General features: G+C 47.8%; 1 protein-coding gene across 1 annotated transcript; it reads right to left on the bottom strand.

Annotated features, from left to right (window-relative positions):
* Positions 1-194: 194 nt before the first annotated feature.
* ahr1b (aryl hydrocarbon receptor 1b) lies at positions 195-24,968 on the bottom strand. The gene is made up of 11 exons (XM_084667815.1): positions 24,866-24,968; positions 24,101-24,288; positions 13,362-13,477; positions 9,410-9,499; positions 7,740-7,863; positions 6,824-6,957; positions 4,472-4,674; positions 4,209-4,318; positions 2,631-2,772; positions 854-2,504; positions 195-329 (listed from the first exon to the last, which is right to left on the bottom strand). Exons 1-11 carry the CDS (start codon positions 24,904-24,906, stop codon positions 195-197), a joined length of 2,934 nt encoding a protein of 977 aa, XP_084523941.1. The 5' UTR covers positions 24,907-24,968.
* Positions 24,969-25,954: the final 986 nt, after the last annotated feature.

Here is a 25,954-nt window from a genome sequence, read left to right as displayed (position 1 = left end):
CTACTTGCCTCGGGGAGAATGTCCCTGTACTTACTGTAAGTCGCTCTGGATAAGAGCGCCTGCTAAATGACTAAATGTAAATGTAATTAAAATGTTACAAAAAGTCACAATTACTGACATGATTCAACATAAAGTCAGTCTCCAAAGTAATACTGATCACACAAACCACTCACAAGGTCAGCACCAAGGAAGTCCTACTTAAAGGTATCCAAAAATAACTGCTGAGACAACTGAGTCTGTCCATTCGTTGGAAATAATCTGGCATGCTTCCTCTGCAGTGAAGGACCTTTTGAACCACCTGACTGGCTGATTAGTCCTGTCCCCTGACTCTGTGGGTAAAACAGGCCAGGAAGGAGCAGAGGCCGAGCAGGGCAGACAGTGACAAACGTCTTCACAAAGCAGATAGAGAGGAGAACAAAGTTCACATAGTAGTGACTGTTGGAACGGGAGACCTACTCCGGCTCTGCCAAGATTCTCTAGGCTGCAGTGACCCTGCCCTCCTAGTTGTATTTATATTGCATGTCTGTTCGCATCACTCTCGCTTACGGCCAACACAATACAACAGTCCACCCCATCCCCGGGCTCCACTACAACCGTCTCTACCATGGTGGCACCGGGTTAACAGTGGGCAGTGGTCACGACTGTTGCCCCCTAAAGCTGTGATTCAGGGTGCTTTAAGTTCCTTTGAGGATAAATTTGGCAATTTATGCCTTGATAGTAAATCCTAGAAAATGTAACAACTAGCAGAGTTCCATGAATCAAACACGACGCTTGTGGCTCTGTGCTGAAAACCACCACCTCATGTAAACAAGGAAACACGAGAACTTCACACACATTTCAGACTGAGTTTTACCTTGCTGCGAGTGAGGTCTTGCCTGCCGTTAGCTGGGTTGCTGAACACGTCGTAGGTCTCCAGGACGGGCAGGTGCTGAGGGTGGGAGAGGCCCAGGATCTGCTCTAGCTCCAGGGCCGACGTCTGCGTGGGGTACTGGGGGAAACTCGAGGATGGGACCTGGCTTTGGAACTGCAGCTGCTGGAGCTGCTTCTGATGGCCCTGCAGGTAAGACGGGCCAGAGAGCCCCACCTCCTGGTAGTGACACCCATCCCCAACTGTTCCACCACCGTTCACCGCCACGCCGTCCACATTTGCCACGTCGGCCATGTTGTAATTCACCGTCCGTGCGGTTTGCGAAAGGTCCGCGTGGCCGTTGGGAAAGCAGACTCCGTTGGTGCTCGGCGCCAGGTGGTCCTGGTATCCGTATCCCTGCCACGGGTGGCCACCTTGCTCCCCGTTGAGAGAAGTGCTCCCCTCGCTGCTCCCCTGTCTGAAGTGGCTCTGGGACTGGAGCTGGAGCAGGAGGGGGTCTGGAGCTTGCCACTGCTGGGGGTATTTGTGGGGGCCAGGAGGGCTCAGAAGAGAGGCCTGCTCATTAAACAGAGTCTGCTGCTCCTGGATTGGGCAGTGGTCGTCCAGCTCCATAGGGGACACCCAGTGGCCGTTGTGGACCGCGGTCAGTGTGCTGGTGGGCAGGGTGTGGGCCTGGGTTAGCGTGCTGTTGGGCAGGGTGTGGGCCTGGGTTAGCGTGGGGACCTGTGTCTGAGGGTGCGGGGGCCAGGGGGATGGAGATTTAGCATGGACGGGCGGGGCAGTGCTGAGGTGCTGCTGCATCTGCTGGGACAGGTGGATTATGGGTGGTGGCTTGGGAGGCCTGTTGTGGCTGGGTACCTGGGAGGGTGTGGGGGGTTGGGGAGCAGGGGTGCTGGTCTGGGGGAGGGGGTTGGAGGCAGGAGCCGGAGCCAGGGTCTGGGGCTCCACGGTGGGCACAGGCCTGCATCCGTCCCCTCTCCCCTCCTCTGTCCTGCTCTCCAGCGAGTCGTGGATGAAGGAGAGGATCTCGTTGTTGGTGAGCAGGTCGTTGAGGGAGGGGATGTAGTCGGGATCCATCTCTACCCGGATCATCCGCTCGTCCAGGAGGAGAAGCTCCAGGTCCTCCGCGTTGAGCCCAAGGTTCTCCAGGGCGCTGAACAGCTCGCTGTTGGAGCAGCCCTCGTCCCCCTCCAGGGACAGCGAGTCCAGAGTGGCGAGGAGGGGGTCGAAGCTGGACAGCTCCCCGTTGGGTCGCGGGACTCCGTCGAGCGCCGTGCTCCAGCTGTCGCCGTCCAGTGGGCCTCCGCTGTAGCCGCCGTTGTCTCCTCCTTCTCTGCGGGGCTCGCTGAACAGGCTGCTGTGGAAGGACATCTTGGGCTCCACGGCGGGCTGGCACACATACACAGACTCGTCCTGCCTCATCAGCGCCCCTAGCAGGGAGCTGGGGTCCAGGCTGTCCTTGAAGGTCTTTTCTGCCTTGCCCTTCTTGGATTTGCCGCTCTTGCCTCTGCCCTGCAGGGAGTCCGTGAGGCCGTGGATGGGGTAGCTGGTCTGGTAGAGCAGGGCCTCTCCCGTGGCGAAGGTGAAGGGGAGGTGCATGGAGCGCTTCCTCAGGTGCTCCCCTCCCTCCTCCTCACTGGGGCAAACACGGGATCAGGAGAACCAATCACAACGCAGAAATACATGTTGGTCATTACAAAAATGTAACTATCTGAGTTTTAATGTGTGACATTTAATTTGGGGGGGGGGGGGGTGCACTTACACTAGGGGCCTCTGGGTGGCGATGATGTAGTCTGGCTTTCCGTTCTTATAAACGAGCCTGGCGTTGGCCTGGACCCACTTCCAGCGGTTGTCCTTAGTGAGCAGTCTGAACACAGTCAGTCCACTCTCTCCTGTCTTGATCACTGCAATCACACAGGGCAGCCAGCCAAGAGCACTCGTTACAGCAACATGCAGGATCAATAGGGATAATATATATATTCAGGCAAATGTTTCCATTTGCAGAAACGTGTACATATGCACACAATATCTCTCTCTCTCTCTCTCTCTCTCTCTCTCTCTCTCTCTCTCTCTCTCACACACACACACATGTGACACTTAATACACTCATAGTTCTTGATCCCTCGGCCATATGGCCGGTGTGTGTGTGTGTGTGTGTATATGTGTGTGTGTTTATGTGTGTGTGTGTGTGTCCTAACAGAGATCCCATCTCAGGTCCCCTGTCCAGCTGTCTGGTTTTCCGGAGCAGGTTCATGATGTTGAGTGGACACTAGTGTGAGGAGTGCTACTCCATTGTTTAAAGGGAGTCTTAATGACTTTAACAGACAGCACAGTCTGAAACACTGGGAGGGAAAATACAATGTTTTCCTTGTGCCTTTCAACTATTTGACATACCAACATTTACACTTAAAACAGTCAAAAACTCTTATAGCATTATGCTCAGTGGGCACTAGTGGACCTTGAGTCATTGTCCAATCCCTGATATTTGTAAATGGTTGGAGTTCACATTTCTATCCTCTCAGGGTTTTTTGCACAATCTCTTCCATAATCTGAGGGATTATGTACAAATATCCCTATTCTCCCCCTTGCCAACCATGTGGTCCATAAAATGTTAACCTACTCCACCCTACCCGCCCAGCGCTCCTTCCTTCCAAGACATCCTCCTCCTTATTACATTGCAAAATTTGCAAGGCAAAAATGCAAGGCAAAATATAAAGAATCGTGTGAGGTTTCATTTTCATTGTTTCGTTTTGCTCACTTGGATTCAGAGTGAACGTCGAATTAAACCCGCGTTTTGCTTTGGGATCAAAGAAATGGAAAAGAGAAGGATGTGAAATGTGTGAGAAGAGGATGAGAGAGTGAGAAGAGGATGAGAGAGTGAGAAGAGGATGAGCCTGGGAATGATTGTCCTGTCATCCAGCACTGAGCTCAGATCAGAGACCTGATCACGGCTGCATGAAGAGGGGGTGCGAGTGCTTCAGTGTTGCCTTGTTGTAGATGAAATGGGGTCAGATGAGTTCAGACACTAAGTAGGACACTGTCCTTCACTGATTATCCTCCCCGCAAACAAACAACAACGGACAGAGAGACTCAAACTGTCCTGTGTGCTGGGCCCCAACTGATCTACCACACCAGACATACCACATCCACATTCACTATCAATGGGTCTCTGTTCCACCACATTTGGCCACGACCGCGGCGTCGTCATTTTAGGGGGCTAGCATGAACAATGGAACATGTCCTATGGTGTACAGTTACAGATAGCTACTTATCTAGGACTAACTGTGGTGTAAACCGACAAAGGATTCAAAAGTGGTGAAGCTAAAGACGGTGTTCTCACTCCGGACGTGGTTCTCGGCGCAGTAGAGCATGTCCGCAGCGTGGATGAACTGGTAGCCGGATCCTCGAACCCTCAACTCCGCCTCCGTGTAGCCCAACACTATTTTACCCCTGCGTCGTCACAGATTCACAAAGAAAAATGTCAGAGAAAAACAGACAAACCAGCCTGTTACGAGTACGAAGCTACTGGTAAACTTGCTACTATTAAGAAGTGAGCATAGCATGAATAGACAATCGGTGCGAATAGTAAATTGTTCCCATTACTTGGCGTCGCAGGCCATTGGGGTGAAGTCCAACTTGTGTTTGGTCCTGAAGATCATGTTCTTAGTGCGGATCTCCAGGATGGAGGGGGGCTGGAGGGGGGTGGCGATAGCAAACAAGGCCAGCTGGGGGGGCACGTTGCCCCCGTCGTCTAGCCTCTGGTTTTGCCCGTGTAGGAACTTGAGCCTGCCCTGGAGGTTCAGTGCCTGGGGGGGGGGGGGGGGGTAAATGAGTAAATAAGCGCAATGCCGATATGTTGGTGAGATCTCAGACGTTTTGACTGTGAGATATTTTAGGAAGAGATTAAAGAAAGAGGGCCTTTCAAATTAAGCTTTGCCCTGCGATTAGCCTCTTATCGTCTCTGCTCTGTGCCGCATGGTGGGATGTTACCATCCACTCAACACACGAATGAGAGAAAGAAGTGAGCTCCAACAGCCAATTGTAGCATTGCTCTAAAAAATGGAAAGCCTATTTTACTCGAGCACAAATCCAAATGGCTGATTTTTCCGCTGCGCCTGCGATAATGATATCAGCCGTGCGCTCCTCTCTCCAAATGACTTGAGAGAGTACTGTTTCACTTCTCTCTGTCGCACGCAATCATCATTATTTACCGTCGCCTCTGGGTAGGCAGCGTAGTCTGTGGCTGTGCGAGTCTGTCTGGCCCGGCTGGGGGGATCAGGAGGGTGGATGAGGGACATGGGGGCCTGAAGGGTTTACCACCACACAGTAAACATTCAGGATTTCCTGTCATCTCCATTCGTAACCCAACAGGATCCCCCCCCCCCGCCCAGTCCCAACACTGCCAATTAGAGACTTAGCATGTAGCTTTAGACGGATCAAACTTTCAGCCCCCATCCCTGAAGGTAGGGTGGGGGCATGGGGGAGCTAAATGAGCACATCAATCAGCCTTACCTCCATCATAGGAGGATATTTGCGTGGTACACCTCGATGAATGATAACGCACGCAGCGCTTGCAGATGTTGCCAGAGGGAGGTTATCTACAAACATGGCAACCCGCATGCACGGCATATACTGTCATACCGTTAGCTCTCAGGGAGATTCAAGTCTTCAATGGCACTTAGAGAGAGCTGTGTTTTCCCCCTTTTCATGTCACACAGAAACATATCAGTTGCTGATATTTGTGTGAGTGAGATTGGTGTGTCAGTGATAATGGTGTTAGCGTCCCCTGCTCTGCTTAAACGAGGGGGCTTAGGGCTAATTGGCTTAGATGTATGCAGCAGCTTGCACTGGGACTACTGGGGATGCTGGTTGTCCACGGCTATGGATCAAACTAGGTCAACAACATTCCTGTCATTTTTATTTGATTGCTTAATTGAAAAATTAACATGTGAAAACACATCCAGGGGCAAAGACACGAAATCGACGTATTGTACAATGTTATAAACAACCCTGCATCCCCCTGCCTCATCTGGCCCCCCGTTCTCCAGTCATCCTAACCCCACTCTGCCACAGCTACCCTCTCCACTCCTTCCTCGCACTTGTTAATTGAGTAGGCTGATCTTAAGAGCCGGCAAGTCATGATGTCAAGAATCTAGACTCAAATAACGAGGAGGATTACGAGCCAAAGCTATGGAAATGGGTCTGCTGAGGCAGCCCCTGGCTTACCGCTCACGCAAATGACCTCTGTGGAGTATGGGGTAGCCTCCCTCTACCTCCCCCCCTGGTAGCCTCCACCCTCACACAGACAGCTGTGCAGGTGAGCCAGGGGGGCAGGGGATACTCAGAGGATGGCTGTGTTACAGGGGTTTAGGGGGCCATCGTGGGCTCATCAACGATGGGAATCCGCCGGCTAAAGGGTACCTAGGGCCAGGTGAGTTTTTGCGACACATCTCTGTTCTGTGGTCACAGTCAATGTGGACTCCCCTCCCCCTCCCTCTTTCTTTCTCTCTGTCTCTCTACCTCTGTTTCTATCTCTCTCTTTCACCCCTTCCTCACTCTATGGTACTTGGCTTAAAAGTGTGGTGAAATGCCTCCATTGGGAGCACAGTTCTGACAAAGCAAATTCTGCTCTCTCGCTACTCCAAGGAGATTAGAGCCTTTTCCCCACGACCCCGGGGCTCTTTTAAGACGGATTATGCGGCTAGTCGGTGGCTTCTCATCCCCTCAGCAGTCTGAAGTGTCACGACACACTGTTGACCATGCTAATAGGCTCCCTGGAAAAGAAAGGGAAGAAGGGAGGGGGATGGATGGGACGGGGGGTGGGGATACAGTAGCCCTGGAGGGAGAGTGGCCCCCTGGGATACCCTGGTACTGGGGCATTCCCACATCGACTTGTGGTTACAACCATCGACACACGTTGACATAAAAACACACTTGACTGTTCTAGATACATACCAGGAAGCCCGAGGAGTTGTCTAGGAGACAGCGGAAGCGACAGACGAAGCTTCTCTCCAGGAAGGAGGAGTTCTCAGGAGGAAGCTGGTCGGGGTTGTAGGTGACCAAAGACGAGCTGGGGAGAGGCTCTTCGTCTGTGAAACCAAACAACATCCATATATCAACTGCGTTCCTGCTCAATGCACACAATGTTCAGTCATGTGCGGAATATTCCGAGCTACTCCAACTATGGACGAAAAGCTGCTTGTTTCAGGTATTGTTTGTTGTAGAGTAGCCATGGGCGCCTTTCATTAACTACATCAACTGGGGGAACAATCAGGGTGCACTTGCTCCCAGGCCATTTTTGTTTGCGAGTTTTTGTGTCCGCGTGTGTGTATGAGCACACATAAGGGAGAACATATGTGTTTGTGTCTACGCGTGTGCACGTGCGTGAAGGCGTGCGCCTGTGCATGCGTGTGCACGCGGGCAGTGGGACTCCAGCTCGCCCCGCACCCCACCATGCCGTGCGGAGCCTCTCTCCTCCAACCCCGCCACCGCTCTCCTGTCTGTCCTGTCAACTTCCTGTTTGGGAGGAACGGGGGACACCGCTAGCTCCTCTCTAATTGGAGTGGACGTCTACGTGCGCTCTAACATTTAGCCTGCAACTCAGGGAGCTTCTGCTAAAGGTCACACTCTCTCCCCCCTCTCCATTTCCAGCACTCCTGGTTGGGCCCACTTTTGGACAGTTTTCAGACAGGGGGGGGGGGGTGTGTGGAGGGGACAGGCAACCCTTCTGGGTTTCCGGTGACACTCACTTCACCTGTGACAGTTATCCGTTTCCATGTTACATGTCCGTCCGAGTTTGAAAACGTCTGTGTTTGGGGGAGGGGGAGAGGGGTGCGTGGTGGGGGGGTGTTGATGACAGGGAGAGACTGACCTGGCAGGGAGTGCTCTGGCTGGGCCAGGGCAGGAGGGTTGAGAGCCCAGTGCAGGTTCCTCCTGAACTCCTGCTGGTCCTCAGTGTGGATGAGCTCAAACACACTCTGGTGCATCACGTCCGTCTAGAAGCAGGTGAGAGAGAACAGAGGGACCTTCAGTTTCAACCCACACAGACACCACTTCAACCATTCCCTGTGCTGCGACGAGGTGCTTTTGTAGTTCTGTAAAAAAAGACCTTCATGTAACCTACTGAACGATGAATGACCTCTCTACGATTGTTCCAGACAAATGTTCACACGTTCAAAATCTTAGGTCTTTTATTTGATCCGATTTATTTTTTGCTATCCAACACAAAAATCTGTCCCTTTATGAAAGATCTCTGGGCTCTTTCATTCTTACTGCCCCAGCCAGAGCTTCCTTTCACAGGGATGGACTTGAACATAGCCTGGGGTCATATATAACACTCCCAAATCACTGTTCTATCTCATTACTTAACACAGCACCCCGCATAGGCAGCCACATCCACAGTGATTTCTGTTTCAGCTGGAGATGGGAAGTGACGGCGGCGGGGGGCAAGGAGGGGGAGTTGGACAGAACAGGAAGTGAAAGGTGTGGATCACGCTAGACAAAGGTTTGTTTAATTTATCTGGCCCTGAAACTGTGTGAGGGTGAGAAGAAAAGAGGGAGAGAAAGAGAAATGGAGAGAGGGAGAAGAGAAAGATGGAACAGAGCGAGAGAGAGAGAGAGAGCCAAAGACCTTGGATAATTTCATAAGTAAATTAGACACATTGATTGGATTACATGGCAGGGGTACTTCTCTTGAAAGCCAATTTAATTCATCTAAGCCAATCCATAATGTTTGTTTGTAGGAGCTAGCTCAGTAGTAGAGCCTTGGACTAAAGAACAAGGAGTGGCCAATTCGAATCCCCCCTTATGCGTCGTTTAGAAAGCATCTACTAAATAAATACATTTGTATCATTATTAGTTTGTCTAAGCCAATGGTCTTTGTGTGAAGGACACCAAGTGCTGTTTGTGCTCAGATCCTAGGATAGTCATAAAAGCATTTATTATCAACACCACACTATTTACAGCAGCAAGCAATTTAGTTTAGCAGTTATTGTAATGCAGTCAGTCTCTCCTGGCTGGGACACATTGCAATAAAACCTTGACGCACAAGTAGGCTTGCCAAAGCTAAAATACTAGAAAGGATTTAGAGTCAGAAAATCATGCAACCGATGCATGTTTTTTGACTGTACACATAACGGCTTTACGCAGTCAGGTCAATCATATGAAGACAGCTTGGGTCAGCCATGTGTGGACATACAGTATACTGTATGTAATCAACAGGGATCCAAGCAGCTCTGAGGCTATTAGCCAAGGTAAGCAGCATGAGAGGGAGCTGGAGGGTACACATGCTAAATATAGGACTCTGCCCAGTTCTTACCCACTGATTAACCCGTATCTGACCTCAAGGTCTTATCAGGAGGAAAATCCTGAGGAGCGCTTGCTCAGCTCAGGTTTCAGGTTGACTCGGGGGTGGATTGACGCGCATACGCGTTGTGCGAGCGAGTGTGTGTGTGTGTGTGTGTGTGCGTTTCGGTGTGGATTTGTGTGTGTTTGGACGGTGTGTTTGACAGGTCACTAAACCCTGTGACCTGCAGCACTCGCCTGGTGGAAGCCCAGGTAATCCTGGATGGTGTGAGACGAGTAGAAGATGATTCCCTCTGCTGTGATGACAAGAACAAAGCCGTTGAGAGCCTGAGGAGAAGAGAGACACAGACAGAACAATGATTGCCCCAAACACACAAGGTTAGCGCATGCTTGGGCTGCATGCTTGATAAAACACATTGTTAACTGTGCACGAGTCCATGGTTCTTAAACAGTAAACATCCTTTTTGTTGGCTCCTAGATATAAAACAAACAACGCAACAGACATGACAGAATGACACGACCTAGGAGAGCTGGACAGCTTTGCGATGTATTCACCTTGACAAGGGTGCCAGTGATTTGATGGAACAGACAAAGTCACTAACTGCTCTCATAGGCACAGTCAGCAAGGGAGATGTTCCTTCCCAGTTGACATTGGTGTTTACCGAGATGTCCTCATGTAGCTTTAGTCAACTCTATACATTCCGGTGTTTTATGATGTACAATCTTCAGGCTGGCCCAGTGAACACTATCTCTGGATACATAGCTTGAACAGGGTGAGTGACTCTTCAGACTCCTGAAGAATGCATGACACAAGGCCCTGGTAGCTACTGCAGACTGGCAAGCACAGTCTATTGTGACAGAGGAAAATAGTGGACGAGAAAAGCAGGAGAGAAGAAACACCACAGTATAAACCGGGCCATGACTTCACCCCAGGCAGTGGAGGTCGATGTCATTTGAACACACAGACAGTGAGAGAGAGAGATAGAGAGACATAGAGAGAGAGAATCTAGAGCGAGAAACAGAGACAGAGAGAGAGCGAGAAGGAGACGGGACAGGGAGTAAACTCAGGCGAGGGAAGAGAAAGGGAACGCAGACTAGGGGGGTGGTGGGGGAGGGGGGTGAGGGGCAGGGGGGTGGTGGGGGAGGGTGGGTGAGGGGCGGGGGGGGGGGGAGGGTCACATTTGACATCCAAACAAAGCCTCACCTGCCTTTCCGTCATCATTTCATGTGGAGTAGAAGGGGTACTAACTGGAGCATGTTAACAAAGACTGATTTTACCAGGAACAAGAACATGATGTAAACATAATGTAAAAAATCACAACAACACCAACCTCGTCCTAAAATAGCGACCATGCTAAAAGTCAGTCACGCAGTAAGACGGCCTGATGGCATATTCTCCGAGCTAGCTTCTAGCAAGCTACAATGAAGCAAGGGGCCTCAAGCCTCTAATTGAAGCTTTACAGCTTGTGGTGTTGTGGTGATGCTAACATCCAGTCGGTGGGTGAAGCTTTTAGCAGATCCCCGCCTCGTCACTTCACCCTCCATCCTGCTCTCAAAAAATGTGAGAAGCAGATTCTGCTACAGTAGCCATGGATGTCTGCTCAGCAAGAGCAGCCCCACCCTGGATGGATGTCTCTGTGCCCCAACGCCCACACTGTACATGTACGCACACACGCACACACACGCACACACGCACACACACACACACACACGCACACACACACACACACCCAAACTAGAGCAACGTCCAGGCTCTGTGTATAAATATTTAGATGTATCTGTCTGCGGGAGAAATGACTGCTCTTTCCCCCCCTGCCTCCTCTCTCTCTCTCTCTCTCTCTCTCTCTCTCTCTCTCTCTCTCTGTCTCTCTCTCTCTCTCTCTTTCTCCCTCTCCCCCCTCCCTCACTCTGTCTCTCTCTCCCTTTCTCTCTCAGGGGGGGTCAGGACCTGTGCAGTCTCAAAACATCCTGATCAAAAATGTATTTTGAATATTTAATGGCCTTGTGGACGTGCACTTGTCCAGCACAAATCCAGTTACCTACTGTCCTTCAAATGGACCTGCATGGAGTGCAACAGTATGAAGGAGAGGGTTCAGAAAAAGAAACTGAGACTGAAAGATAGAAAAAGATGTGTGGAACCTTAGAAAGAGGGAATTTGCCGAAAAAGAAACAAAGCATAAAGTTGATGGATGGAAGAGATGAAAAAGAAATCCGAGTGAGCGTGAGGAGAAGGGAGTCCCAGGCCTGCCTGCCAGATGGACAGTCACAGTGTTTGGTCTGGCACTGTGTACAGCAGGGCACTGAAACCTGTTTGTTTTCTCAGCCTGTGTGTGTTCTCCTGGACGCCCCCTGACAGAGTGACAGCAAACACTGGCAAGAGGCAGCATAAACAGGAGCACAACGCAATCCTCAGTGGGTTTGTCCATTCCTCCCTGAGCCTGACCCCCTCTCTTTCTCTCTCTCTCTCTCTCTCTCTCTCTCTCTCTCTCTCTCTTCTCTCTCTCTCTCTCTCTCTCTCTCTCTCTCTCTCTCTCTCTCTCTCTCTCTCTCTCTCCCTCCCGCTCTGTCTCTCCCTTCCTCCCGCTCTGTCTCTCCCTCTCTCCGTTATCTCCCACAGATGTGGCCTGATTGTTTGCGATTAAGAGATGATTATTTTAGATAATGATACACAGAGATCTAGAACTGGAACAATTCACTAATATGACTACATTTGAGCTCCCCCACCCCCCTTCACCCCCATTTTTAATAATGAATGCCTTCAAGGTCGATCTATATTTCATGAACAAGTGTCTGAAATGGAACACAGCAAGACAGGCAGACTCAGTCCGAAATAGCCCCGCCTCAACCTCTCTTTTCCGGCCTTCTCCACAGCCGTGTTAGTAAAAAGGACCTCGCTCTCAAACTGCTTGCTCTCCTCCTCTCTCACCCCATCCATTCCAGTACTCTGTCACTACCATCCCCCTCCACTCTCCCATTATTTTCCTTTTCCTCTCCTCTCTCTCTCTCTCTCTCTCTCTCTCTCTCTCTCTCTCTCTCTCTCTCTCTCTCTCTCTCTCTCTCTCTCTCTCTCCCTCTCTCTCTCTTCTCCCTATTGTTTCCCGTGCTCTTAGCTTCATTCTGTTTCTCTCTGTCTTTCTCTCCTCCTCCACCCCCTCAATGCCTTGAGAGATTCAGTGTTGTCAGTTCAGGAGCAGTGTGGTTCTGCATGATGGCCCAACATGGGGGGCCGCAGGCAGAGTGTCCTCCCCACGGTGGAGTGTCAGGCCTTCTATGAAGAACCAGGCACTATAAGCCGACTGCCGAGAAACGGCAAGGGATTGGATGTTTATCCAATGCGCTAATGTACGCCAGTCTAAACCAATCAACGTCGGATATGTTCCTGAAGCCAAGAACCGTTTCAGCTTCCCCTGACATCTTACTTCTAAGGTCATTTCCTGTCTGGAGGAAGTCTCCTGAGTTTAGCAGAGAGAGAGAGATTGACAGCTACCATCAAGGAACTCAAAACCTTCTAGGATATAGGCCATCGTGAATGTGGAGTAACCTACATGAGAGAAACGTTGGGTAAAAAAACACCTATTTGTTTTCTCACACCCAGCACAGACATCCCTGTCTGTGTTTGGCCGTGAAGTGAACCAACACTCTCAACACCGGATCTTTTCCCATCAACTTTCCATTCACCAAAACATGTTTACTCCGTCAGAGCTCGTTCCCCCCGGTGGTTTCCCACTCTCTAGGAGAGTCTTTCCATGTTAGGGGCCGTGTCCTGCCTGCCGAGTGAACCTGCCGCCCCCCCCCCCCCCCCCTCCTCTTCCCCTCGGCCGCTGTCTCTGCTGGATGGCTGGGGAAGGAGAGTAGCACACAGCCAGGCGGGCTTGGGCCTCTCCAGCCTTCCACACACGCTCAGGGGAGGAACAGAAGCACAGCCAGGGAGACGGGGGGAATGCTAAGAGTTGCAGCCCGCTGTGACGTCGTGCTCTGTAGAAGCAGCGGATCTCTCAGGCCCAGACACGCTACTGCCGATACGCGTCCTCGACTGAGTGGCCTTGTTCACTCACGAGAACCACTCCGCTCTAGATGGGCAACTCAAACATTGCTTCTCCCACGATTCCTGATGAAGTTCACGTGAACATGACCTGTATTGGACACTTTAAGGATCTGCTGTACTCTGCTGTGCAGTGCTGACACCCACCTGCAGCAGGAGTTCACCCTCAGGCATCCAACCGTCCACCAATCGTGTCGCCTTGCTGTTGTCATGGCTATCGCTGTTGGGCGTCGACCCCTTGCAAGCGTGAGTCTTCAGAGCAACTGTGTGTGTGTGAGAGAGAGACGGAGAAAGGCGGAGAGAAAAAGAGGGGGGGGGGTGAGTGTTAGTCTGGAATAATGTTTACAAAGAACTGCTGTGAATGTCAGAAAGCTTTATGTGTAGTACAGTACACGCTCACATGAAGGAGCCTTTGCTCATAAAACATTAATAAAATACCTCATTGAATACCAAATGTAAAATCAAATCATCCCCACAAACATCACACCCGCAAAAACATGAAGAGTGTTCAACAAAGAAGAAGACATGCTTCCAAGCATTTACGATCCAATCCGTGCACTTTGTAAGTAATCATGGCATCCTTCAGGTTTCCCAGAATGCAGCTGGTGCAGCTGTCTGTAGCCCTGCCTGGGCTAGCGCATGTCCAGGCCTCCTGCTGCTAGTCTGGGCTACACTAACAGCCCACCTCTGGGGCCCTTGGTACCTTAGTCTCAGTCCATGTTCTTCTTAAGTGCTACTAATGTGCTTTGCAAATGGTCATTAAAGTGTGAGATATGGCAGTGGGCTAACCGCACTGGCAGCAAAGTGAGAGAAAGAGACTCAAAAGCTTAGAGGGAGAACAGCAGACATATACAGTCATTTCAGCTGCAATAACAAATCCAGTATTTGATGCAACCAGTTTAGCTGAGAGACTGAGTGGGAGATCCAACTAAGGCGAACGACGTCTCTTGAACACCTCACCTACATGCAACGCTGCCACACACTAGAGGACGGCAGCCGGCCCTCCTGCAGCTTGGGGCTCTACATTTACATTTTGTCATTTAGCAGACGCTCTTATCCACAGCGACTTACAGTAAGTACAGGAACATTCCCCCGAGGCAAGTAGGGTGGAGTGCCTTGCCCAAGGACACAACATCATTTTGCATGGCCGGGAATCGATCCGGCAACCTTCAGTTACTAGCCCGGTTCCCTAACCACTCAGCCATCTGACTCACTGCTCTGCTGTCAAGGAGAGCTGCATCCCTGCACCCCTGAGCCTGGAGCCTGTGGAGCCTCAGGAGGGGAGGGCACGAGGAGGAGGAGCAGCCCTGGCAGTCTGCAGGAGATAGGGGACTGGAGGAGAGACATGATAGGCTTCCTGCTGTGCGGCTGCTTGGTCGGCAGTGCCGAACAGTATGCTGTGCTTCCTGAGGTGAGGGGGGCATCAGTCTGGGAAGTGAGGGAGGGGACCGGTGAATAGTGAAGGGGAAATGCAATGAGACAGGTGGCCTGGAGGAGAGAAGGTAGAGAGGACTGAGAGAGGGATATTTCTGTGATTTCTCTAGCGGAGGGGGAGAAGCGAGGAGAGGTGAGGCGCTGTGTCTGTGAGGAGGGAGGGAGGGGGAGAGACGGGGCTCTTTTCACTTGCGGGAGACGCAGAAAACGCATTAGCGGACTGTGACAGAAAGGTCACGGGCGGGTGTGACAACTCCACAGCACCTTTTGAGCCTGTCAGGTTTTCAGCAGGGCGGGGGACACTACTCAGGGGCCCTCGGGTGACCCCACATGGGCCCCAATCTAGGACGCTCCTTGCCTTCACTGTGCGACCCTTTTCCCCAGAATGCCAGTAAAACCATGAAACAGCGAGAGTAATGTGAACAACATATTTTTTATCATGACTCACATTTCTATGGAACAACATATCACGTCCTGACTGTTTTAGAAAACTCTAAATTCAGTTCCGCAAACATTTGAACATAATCAAAATACATACATTTCATTGCTTTTGTTCTTGAGTCAAGACCAAATAAAGAGGACATTTAAGTCTGAATGCTTTCGTGATCACCCCGGAGTTTGTTCTCCTCAAATGGTCTCTGAGTAGGCCTGTTCTGGGATCTGATTAGATCTCAGTCAAATCCTACAGAACCAGACTAAAATTAACAGTCAGTGAAGACCTGATTCCAGATCAGCACACGGGTTTGAAGACTCTTCCGTGACCTCTGACCCCAGCCACTGGTTTAACTGGTGTGTGGGATCAACGCTCATTAGAGGGGTCAACAGTCCATGTGATTGTGTGTGTTGAGTGTGTCTGAGGAGAGAGTTGGCTGAGGCTTAGGTTACAACACAGAGGTCAACGGTGAAGGGGTCATCCACTTAGCTGGCTCCAAAAACATAGGACATTTACTTGTCAGTCTGACTATGGCCACAGGGAAGGCTGTCAATGAATGCCGATTCTAATAGTGTAGGTTAAGGAAAGTATTATAATCCATGAAAGCGAGAAAAACACTGGGTACGTCTAATATGTTCAGAAACGTGAAAAAGTACACGTAGAAGCAGATGTCCTCAGGATTGCCCTCATGTATGACTCAGGCAGAATGCCTTACATTAAAAGGCCATGCTGGGCATTAGCAGGAGATCTAGGGCTTATTCCTGCCTCCTCCACATCTCTGGTCCTTCAAAGGCAGGCAGTGCGATATGCTGCTGTTTCCCATGGCCTTTAGTGGATTCCATCGGTGCAAGGCTAAAGGCCACAGCCTTTAGACGGTGGTCAGCACGCAAACACAGATCTCTTCTCAGGACCCCAACAAATTACTGGGAAAACCACATGAGAGATAAAAGACACAGAAAAAGTGTAGAACATGTTTTTCTTGCTGCCATAATCCAAATAATACCCCAAAACAGACCCAGAGGGGGCTGGACAAGTGGAAAGCTCACTTCCAGAGGATCTTTTCAGGGCTTCTATGTGTTCTTGTTCCCAACTGGGTCACACGGCTTCCCATGGTTGAGTTGAAGTCGTGTGTTATGGATCCTTTTGTATAAAGAAAGGACAAACATGTTTTGCTTAATAAGCAGGAAAGAGATTGATATGGGACCCTGCAATCTGAAATATTTCACTCTGAAATCTTGAAGAAACACACGGCGCCTTCTAACCCTAACCCTCCCGCCCTGCCCCTCCCCCCTCCCTCTCTTTCACACACACAAATCTAAAAGGCGCTGATCGCATTTTCACAATAATGCAGCCGTGCATTCTGCGAGTGTGCATGCTCTGTTGACGTACAGTACATAACTTGACCGGGCAAATCAGCTCAGCTCCCTCCCCTCTCTGAGCTTGTGTTTGTGTGCCTGTCTATCCCCCCACTATAATGCACAGTAGTAGAATGATGTCCCTTCTGTTGTCATCTCTGCTACGGTGTGCCATGTGGGTCAGTGCACACATCACGCCCCTGAGCATTTGGAGGGGGGGAACCATCGATTGGGTGGAACAGCCTTCCCCCTTTTCCAAAACATGAAATACCACACAGGCACAATTAGGCCTAGCGCTGGCCTAGCTGAGAGAGCTGGCTCACTGAACAAAGATGATTCAATTAAAAGCCTGGCGTATAAAGCCTATCTCTCCCTCCACTACGACACAATTAACTCATTCATTAGTCACTGTGGGGGAAGAGGAATCGACGGGGATACCTCAAATTCTTCTGATTACCAACCATTGACGTAGCCTAGGGAACTGTCGGCGCAATGACACAATGTCCCATGAGACCTTTTTTCACATTGTGTAAATACTGTTTGGTGACTCTGTGAGAATTGGACCGGGCCGACATGACGGAATACTAAAAGGCAGTATTGTGGTACAGCAAACAGATTTACTGGGATGTGCTGATGGTGCACTGAAACTGACACTGAGAGACACAGCCTGGGAGATGGGAGCTGGCCAATGCTGCACATGAACAGCAAAGCCCTTTAATGGCTCCTGTCAGCTTTAACCTGGTTGGGAATCTCTCCACCACGCTTAAAATAATGTATGATTCATTATTAAATCAGGGTTCCTTCATCAAGGTATCACATATTTTGTTTCATTTTATGTAGAAACTCTTTGAGCGGTATACAGTATGTGCTGTTCCTGTCAATCTCCGTTGGCGTGGGTGCAGCAAGGAGGACAGAGGGATCCACTTTAGCGTTAGCCTAGCGCTAGCGCCGAGCGAGCGAGCGCCAATGGGCCTGTCTGAGTGAATGAGCAGGGGAGTGCTGAGAGCTTCTCAGAAGAGTGCAGTCTAGTGGAACAGCACAGGCTGCGGAGGGGAGGGGAACCGAGATGTTCGTCGTGAAATATTTAAACTGGGGCCTATTTGTACCGCGTCACGTGTTGATGACATCACTGCAGCAGATGCCTGTGACACACGGCGCCTGGGGGCACCCAGGAGTGCGGAGTGCTTTTGACTCCATAGAAACGGAGAGCAGCCGCTTACCAAACACACAGCCGCTGCCGACTGGAAGCTGCCGCGGTGGCGGCCAACAAGCAATAAAAACATCAAAATAGGCGCTCCTCAGCCTTGAACACACACACATGACCGGCTCCAGTAAGTCACCACTCTCTAACTCCCTCAATGTGGTGCAGAGCCTGAGCGCACAGAAGACTGTGCAGACTGTAGAGGCTGCCCACTTTAAAGGAGCCTGACAACAACTGCCTTTGCGATGCCCTAGCTGCCATCTTGTACTGAAACAAAACTCAGCCATGAATATCCAAACTAATCAAATTTTATTACTGTTGCTTCCTTTTTCCACAGGTACACTCTTGTACTTTTGAGGTTCTTGCTGTTTAATTGTAACTTGTCTAACTACATGCTCTTATTGTTCTTCCCTTTGGGACTTATTTGCTTTCACAATGCGTAAATGTAAATTACAGCCATGCCCCCATATCCCATGGGGAATTTTGCAATATGGGGGATGTGTATATGTGTGTGTGATTGGTGGGGGGGGGGCTGTGTGAGGTGGGGGTGCAGCTCATTCTCACATTTTGGAGACCCCCTGCCTTCGCCCCCACACCCTGACCTTGCACTTCTTCCCAGATGAGACAGAAGTGCCACTGAGCGAGTGTGACACAAACAGTGACCCGTCAAATGTGGCAGCTTGAGAGAAGGGGACGCACATGGGGGGCCCCTGGGTTCCAGAGGCCTGTCTTATAGCCGGGGTTCAATCTTTAATGACCCTTGACTGGGGTTGGGGGCGCAGGATGGAGGGTGGAACAAAGTGGACGCAGTAACATACAGTAAATGATGTTTGAAGAACACAAGGCACACAGAGCTACTGTACTGTAACATGTCATGCGTGTGTGCTCACTGCAAAAAAAGGTCTGCTAAAGAAATTAACACAACATTTGAAGAGAAAATTACTTACCAGAAATACTAGTGAAATTATCTTGTATAATTGTATAAAGAATTGTATAAAAAAATCTTAAAATAAGTTGGTTCCAGTGTAGAAATAAGTAGGCGTAAGAATATGCCACAAATTAAAAGATAGAAACTAGTAAATCATTTTTGAAACAAGATAGTAAATATTATATTTACTAAGAACTAAGATTTCAAATCTTGGCAAGCACAGAACAATTTGCAATGCCTGTTTGTGCATCGGTAGTGTTAAGAATGCGGTGGCTGTTTTAATTCATTTTCAAAAACCCTAACTCACCACATACAGTATCGTTTAAGTGTATTCATTGAACTATAAGCAGGCGGGCCTTCCACAGTAGGCAGAGTGGGCTGTGAAATATTGATGCAGCTAATGTAGACCCAGTCACTTCACAGTGAATGTAATTATTTTTACAGTTTCATTAGACTTAGGCTACACTATGGCATTTTATGAGCTTTTGAGTTTCTGTTTTGTTCCACTGAAATGTTTCAAACATTTCTGCCTGATTAGTCTCCATCATGTTATGCATACATTAAATAATGTGCCTCACGATATGGCTAGAAATGTAGATTAATAATGATAAGCATTAAGATGTTTATTAATATGTATGCAGTGTGCAAATCATAAGCATGCTGTGAACTTTTGTATAATTCAAACCAAAACATTTTTTGCAACTTTTTCAAGGAGGTACACACAGACAATCAGACACACAAGCAATGACAAACTTGACTTCTTTAAACCCTTTTAAAAAGTAAAACTGCAAAACCACAGAAAAAAAAAACGAAAATGTCTTGGACCTGTAGTAGATACAGTATGAAGTGGAATGCAGTGTCATGTTATGTAAGTCCTAATCTGGTCTCACATCCTGAAAGCAGATGGCGGATCCTGGAAGCCTCCAACACTACGCCTGTAGAGTTCAGGGAAACCGACTCACTGAACATTTGGGATTCTAGGGCAAATCCTAGGAACCAACAATGAAAAAAAGGATGTCTACTACCACTCCTCTAAACAGAGCATCTCTTCTCATTCAATATATGAGTCTTATTTTAAACAGCTAAGGTGGAGGTCCATATACCTGTCCATATGCCAACTGTGTTCCTTTTACTTCCCGAGGTCATCCACTGACGTAGTGGAGATCTCCCAGGTGAATACACTCCACTAGAGATACTAATCAATGAGTCCTGACATTCAGCTGAGAGGGAGAGCAAACACAGGTTGAAGAGGAAATTGGCCAATAACAACACCTTGAAGCATGACATGTGAAGAGACCAATGAACATGTGTCTTTTCCTTTTAATCAACTTCTATTTGCCGATATGAAGACAAGAACAGGCCTTGACCTCACTGGAATCAAGAGTTACAGTGAAGTCAAGCTGCACACGTATGATAAAAGTAACATCCACAGTTAGTCATACCCAATACCCTCTACAAACAGTTATTCATACCCAATACTCTCTACATCAACAGTTATTCATACCCAATACTCTCTACATCCACAGTTATTCATACCCAATACTCTCTACATCCACATTTATTCATACCCAATACTCTCTACATCAACAGTTATTCATACCCAATACTCTCTACATCCACAGTTATTCATACCCAATACCCTCTACAAACACAGAACATGTCAGACTGTAAAGGCACAAGTTATCATTGAGTATGATTAGTGAGTGCATACTAATCAACAATCTCCAATCTCAGATTTAAAAACGATCCTATTGGCAATACAAACACACTGCCCATGTCATGACCTTCTAAACTGCACAATGTTGAGTGTTGTCAATTGTTTTTGAGACTCTGATGATCCGTTAGGAATTAGGGTTCCAGTATCTTTCAGTAAACCAAACTTCCTGATCGCAGCACTGCTCCCTGCCTTCCTCCCTTCTCCCTTAAAAAAACCTGTTGCCTTTGTTTTCAGAGCAGTAAAAGAGTAAAGGATATGAGCAGACAAAAAAACCTTTGACAGCACGCCAGAGTGGAGCTGTGGCCATTTGCAAGAGAACGGGGGACTGTTCCATCTGATTTTAATGAACATTAATTGGCACTTACAACAGAATGAAATGTGTGACACACACAGCCATCTTAGTCTTGATAGGGCCGTGGCCAAGCCTTCAGTCAGATAAGCACTTGTTCATCCAACACTGTCTCTCTTCAGTATCTTTCATAATTAAACAAGCTTTAGTCTGACATGGGGTGACTGTGATAAAGCAACAATAGGACATGTCTCTGTATGGAACTTAAGCCTCTCTCTCTGGTTAACTTTGGCACAATGCTCAATATTTACATGTAATCTGGCCATGTAGTTAGAAACTGTAAGCTTTCTTGGAAGAGGCTGCCTCCCCTTTTGCTCATGACAGCTGAAGCCTGATTTATTTTGAGGCCATCGTTGGATAACCAACTTAACACACCAGGGTGAGACGATGCAGAGCTCAGCTAAGGTAAAAACTGGGGAGATGGTGTGAATATGGTGTGTGTGTGTGTTTGGTAGAGCAGGTTAACAATGGACCCCAACTGAGTGGTGCTTTGGATCTTTGCCCAGATCATTCTCTTGGGCAGTTACAGTAAAACAACAGAGGTTTGGTAGCACAAGTATGTGTTTAGTCAAGTATGTGTGTACCTCTTTAAACATGACAGTCTCATGTTTGTCCCTTTCCACATGCTATGCATGCATGCGCACACAGTCATACACACACACGCACACAAACACACACACAACCAGCATTATTGGAAGTCAACCTAATCAGCAAAAAAATGACTTGCTCTCTGTGGGACCTGACAAGCTTTCCTGGAATGGAGGAAGACATGTTGACAGATCGGAGGTGTGGAGTAAATTGGAGGAATGTGGTGAGGGATTGAGGACAGACACAGACACAGAGAGAGAGAGAGAGAGAGAGAGAGAGAGAGAGAGAGAGAGAGAGAGAGAGAGAGAGAGAGAGAGAGAGAGAGAGAGAGAGAGAGAGAGAGAGAGAGAGAGAGAGAGAGAGAGAGAGAGAGAGCGAGAGAGAGAGCGCTGGAGATGCGGAAAAACCCAGATAGCACTGTGAGCAATTTCAGAATCTCTTATCAGATGGCAGTGAAGAAAAGAAGACATCACTGGCCGCTAGGTTGAATCACGAGAAAACGGATTAGCTCATTTTAAGATCAATTATGGTAAACACAATAAGTGGCCTTTATAAGACCCGTGTATTCTCGGCTACCTTGACACAGCAGCTAGACTTTGGCCTCCGAGGTTGGTGATCCGAGGTTGAACAGTGCAGAGCTGCTTCTTTTTCCCCCCTCGTCCCTTTCTTCTTTCTTTCCTTCAAAGGAATATAACCCCCCTTTAAGTGGATTAGCACTACTGTTATTATTCCCAAACACTTTCATCTTCAAGTGTTCATTTTCATCTGGCTGAAGTGTGTTAACAAAGTCAGTGTGAACACACTGTACAGAACAGTACATGAACACACCTTAGCAACCATCTCGGATGGGATGGATATCAAAAAGACAAACAGACTAAGATAACATTTACCATTAGGGTACACTACATTAAGAATTCATCCAGGATTTATACATTGTTAATAGGTTTGCCATAACCATAAATCTGTGTGCCTCTTTGCATTCAGTATGGCTATAAGAATGGGTTATAGTAACTCTTGAATTGAGCCCATTTCTTTGTTTCAATATGTATAGCACTGTCATGTTTGGAATAAGCATGTACTGTACTGCTGCAGTAGTACTGTATCAGTGACTCTATGCAGGATATGGTCACAGAAACGAGGACCTCTTTCATCCTCATATGAAAAGACCTGAGCTCCATGCATAATTAAGTTGATCCAACAAGTGCTCTGGGCTTGAAAAAACCTTTCAACCAAACAAACCATGAAGGAAGTGGGAGGCTAAACATGCCGTGGGCCTTCATTCAGATTACGGGTCTATTCATTCCAGACATTGACATACAGCTTTATTTTATAAGGCCAAGACAAGCAGGAAAAAAAATGAAAAAAAAAATCATTTGGTGTGGTTAAGTGATCTGTCATTTGTCTGAAACAATAGTCTTGATAAGCTCAGTGGAGGTCAGCATATAACAGAGCAAACACTAGGGCAAACATCCTCAGCGACACAGGGTGCACACAGTTATGTTGACTTCTTTTGTGAAGCCGCCCTCCTACTGGAGCCCGGTGGGTCGTGTCATCTAGGCTGTCATGTATTCAGGCCCGTAGAGAAACCTCTCCTCGTGGTCAGGGAATAGCATGGCTGTGGAAGCATCTGACAGGAGCGCCAACCATGGAAGCAGAGACTGAAGGGAACTGACAAGTGACTTGGAGAAGCCCTGACTGGTCAGCATGTTGGCCACTGAGCTGGGGAGTTGGTTTTCTAAAGCAGTTTCTAAATGATTCGTAAAATGTCCCACAATTTCTTCATTTGAGGAAACAATCCCAAAGAGGCTTTCTTAGTCAAAACGATACAGACTATCCTCGCCATAATAATTTGAAGCTGTCACAAGTTCATTCCACAGAACTCCCCTCTTCCAACCTCTGTGAGTGTTCTTTGGAGCAGTTCAGTCGGTTGTAAAGAGTTAAGGCCGGTAGAGAACAGCATGTCACGGCTAAGCTCCAATCTAGAAATCACACAAGCGATTCACTAAAAGCCTGCAGAACAGATCTAATCCCTACATGTCAAGCAGTATTTGTTTTGTTTACACAAAACAAATTATGCTTTATTGTGAAAACTGTAGAGGACTGGGTGTGAGAGGCCCACAATGCATTCATACATGGCAGTCTCTCCAAATCCTTTTCCATAACTCTCAACAACAACATGACACAGTCTAATTCAGGAAAAAGACTCCATGTTCAAGGGTATGATCATTCCAACACTGTTTTAGACGTGCTGTACCTGTTCATCCCTGACTCCCCTAGCAGTACACAAACACTCCCTTTTTCTCCTCACTCTGGTGCTCTCTCTGTTCCTGTCTGAACAGCGGGCATGTTGCAGGGCCCATCTCCCATGCATCCCAGACAGTGCTCTCACTCACAACAAGCCAGGGTGAGCTCTACTGTTTCCATCCCCCACTTGCCACGACAGCCATTTTCAAAATTGTCTGTCTAAAACAAACAATTTCCTTCCTCCATTTTATAAATTCTTTAAGCTCATTTTCCTTCAATTATTAATGTACCGCCGGAACCCAGTGACTGCATTGCCGCTGCATCGAGTTGGGATGCGAGATAGGACAGCACAATTCTGAACACAAAGACAAGAGTATCTAAGTTGACCAAATCAGAGGATCGAAGTTTTGTGATTCAGCCATGTATCTCAGAAGATTTTACTGTTTTAAGTGAGTAATAACACTAACTAGTATGTATTGGAACATTAGGTGTTATAAAAAAATATAATATAATATTGATAAACAATTAAAAGCTCAGTGAAATAACTCCTTCAATACATCTGTAGCCATATACACACTGTATACAGCCATGACAGAATCCGCTCAGACTCAAACAAGGCCAGAACAATGGGACTCACCTGAAAAGAAGTTCTTGGTTCGCAGGTAACTGACACTAAGACGTAATATAGACAGTTTATCCAAACTGGAGGTGACCTCATCTGGAAAGGGCAGAAGACTCGCCAGCCTGTCCAATTCAGAGTTCAGTCGATCCCGATGTCGCTTGGAAGGGTTGGACTTGCCTCCCTCCGATGGGGTCTGTTTCACACTGAAAGGGACAGATACAGTCGCTTCTTCAGGGTTCATATGATAACTATGAATTGTTAGAATAATGACCAAAAGTACCTATTGCCAATCAGAAAATTTATATTTCCCAATAAACACTGGCAGAAAAGAAAAATATATAGGGGGGGGGGGGGGGGGGGGGTCATCATGTGTATTAAGTAACTCTTGTGTTACTACAAATAACAATATGTATGCCTACTTTCATAGTATTGAGCTGCTCTTATCAGCCTTCAAATAAATACGTAAATTGTATTTCTAGTAGGCTACTTGGTCGAGGAAACATAACATGTAACTGTGTTTTATCACAACAAATATTAACGATTGGTTTTGGCTATGAGTAGATGTAACACACAGAATGACAAACGCAAAATAAATAGTTCGCAAATCTTTATACCAATTCCATTTAACCATTTAACTCAATTATGCTATTCAGATCTTAACATAACATAAGGCCTAATTCCAAACTATACTGACTTTGTGATTCAATATTTACTGTGAAAAGGGAATTATCACAGAAGACTGAAACACAACTGTATTTATTTAACAGCGTTTCCACTTACCCCCTCTGCACCGGTTTTCGTCTCTTCCGTCCAGCATACATGTTGAAGCTTTAATCTGTAGCCTGCTCTGTGGCCAAATTCTTTACAATTTTACTCAAACCAATCCATATAAACACCGCAACACCATCCAAGCAGGGTTCCTCGAATAGTGTGTGCATACAATTCTTATTTCCTTTATTGTTCGTTAGGAATACAATCCCCGTAACCAATATTTCTGCTGAAACTGCACCGACTGACGCGTCAGTCCGTAAACACTATTTTTTTAATCTTTATCATTTAGCCTATTCAACGCAAGTCACAAATATGTAAATGCACGCTAAGAATGAATGTTCCGTTATAGACTTAAGAATCAGCCGTTCAAATAATCGGATAACCGACCATTGTAAAACATAAAAACAAAAAGTACCGACAAGTACACCATGGAGCTCCACCGGTAAATTCCATTTGGCAGTCGGTAAACTCCTTCCTGCAAATAGACAGCATCAGTATTCGTGCCATTAAGCGCAAAAGTTCATTTGAGTGGAACTTAGTCGACTATACAGTAAAACCACGACTTTGAAATGCTTTGCTGTTTTGCTGATACATCATTGTAAATAACCCCTTGTGGCACGAGCTAAAGCGCGCTCTCTGCCTGAGCACAAAACCCCCCACCAGACCCAGTGGATGTACACGCATTGGACTGGCCAGGCAACCGGCAAAGATTTGTGCAAGAGTGCGCAAGGATCAGAGGCTTGAGGTTTGTAGTGGTACGCGCGTCAGGATAGAAAAGCGCGCAAGCGGTTGACGGACGCGCGCCAGAGGCAGAGGTCTAAAAAGGTTAAGGGCATTGAGATCATATATAGATTTGTTTGCACGCTAATGTGTAGTTTGTCATTTATCTTCCGTCACATACATATTCACAATGTTAGAATACCGCACACACACTTTGTTAAAGACATGTATGCAGCTGTATAAACGTCATATCATATTTCAATGCTTGCACTTCATTTCCTGCAATGATGTGGTGGCAGCGGCATAGGTGAGGACGATGCCAAAGTATCAGGTGCCTCTTGTTCAAAGTGGCCTTAAACGTTTGTAACTCAGTCAAAC

Source organism: Hypomesus nipponensis, chromosome 12 (genome assembly GCF_054491055.1).
Source record: "Hypomesus nipponensis isolate SF chromosome 12, ASM5449105v1, whole genome shotgun sequence".
NCBI classification, from domain to species: domain Eukaryota; kingdom Metazoa; phylum Chordata; class Actinopteri; order Osmeriformes; family Osmeridae; genus Hypomesus; species Hypomesus nipponensis.
Note: the sequence above shows the minus strand (reverse complement) of the source record. Positions and strands in the feature narration are given on the sequence as shown.

What these genes read in the sequence shown, in the direction of transcription:
- ahr1b (XM_084667815.1), bottom strand. Translation starts at nt 24,906, where the DNA reads ATGTATGCTGGACGGAAGAGACGAAAACCGGTGCAGAGGGG. An exon ending in ATTACCTGGGCTTCCACCAG is followed by an intron (nt 7,864 to 9,409) that starts GCGAGTGCTGCA and finishes ACCTGCTTCTAG; the next exon opens with ACGGACGTGATGCACCAGAG. An exon ending in CCAATGGCCTGCGACGCCAA is followed by an intron (nt 4,319 to 4,471) that starts GTAATGGGAACA and finishes GTGACGACGCAG; the next exon opens with GGGTAAAATAGTGTTGGGCT.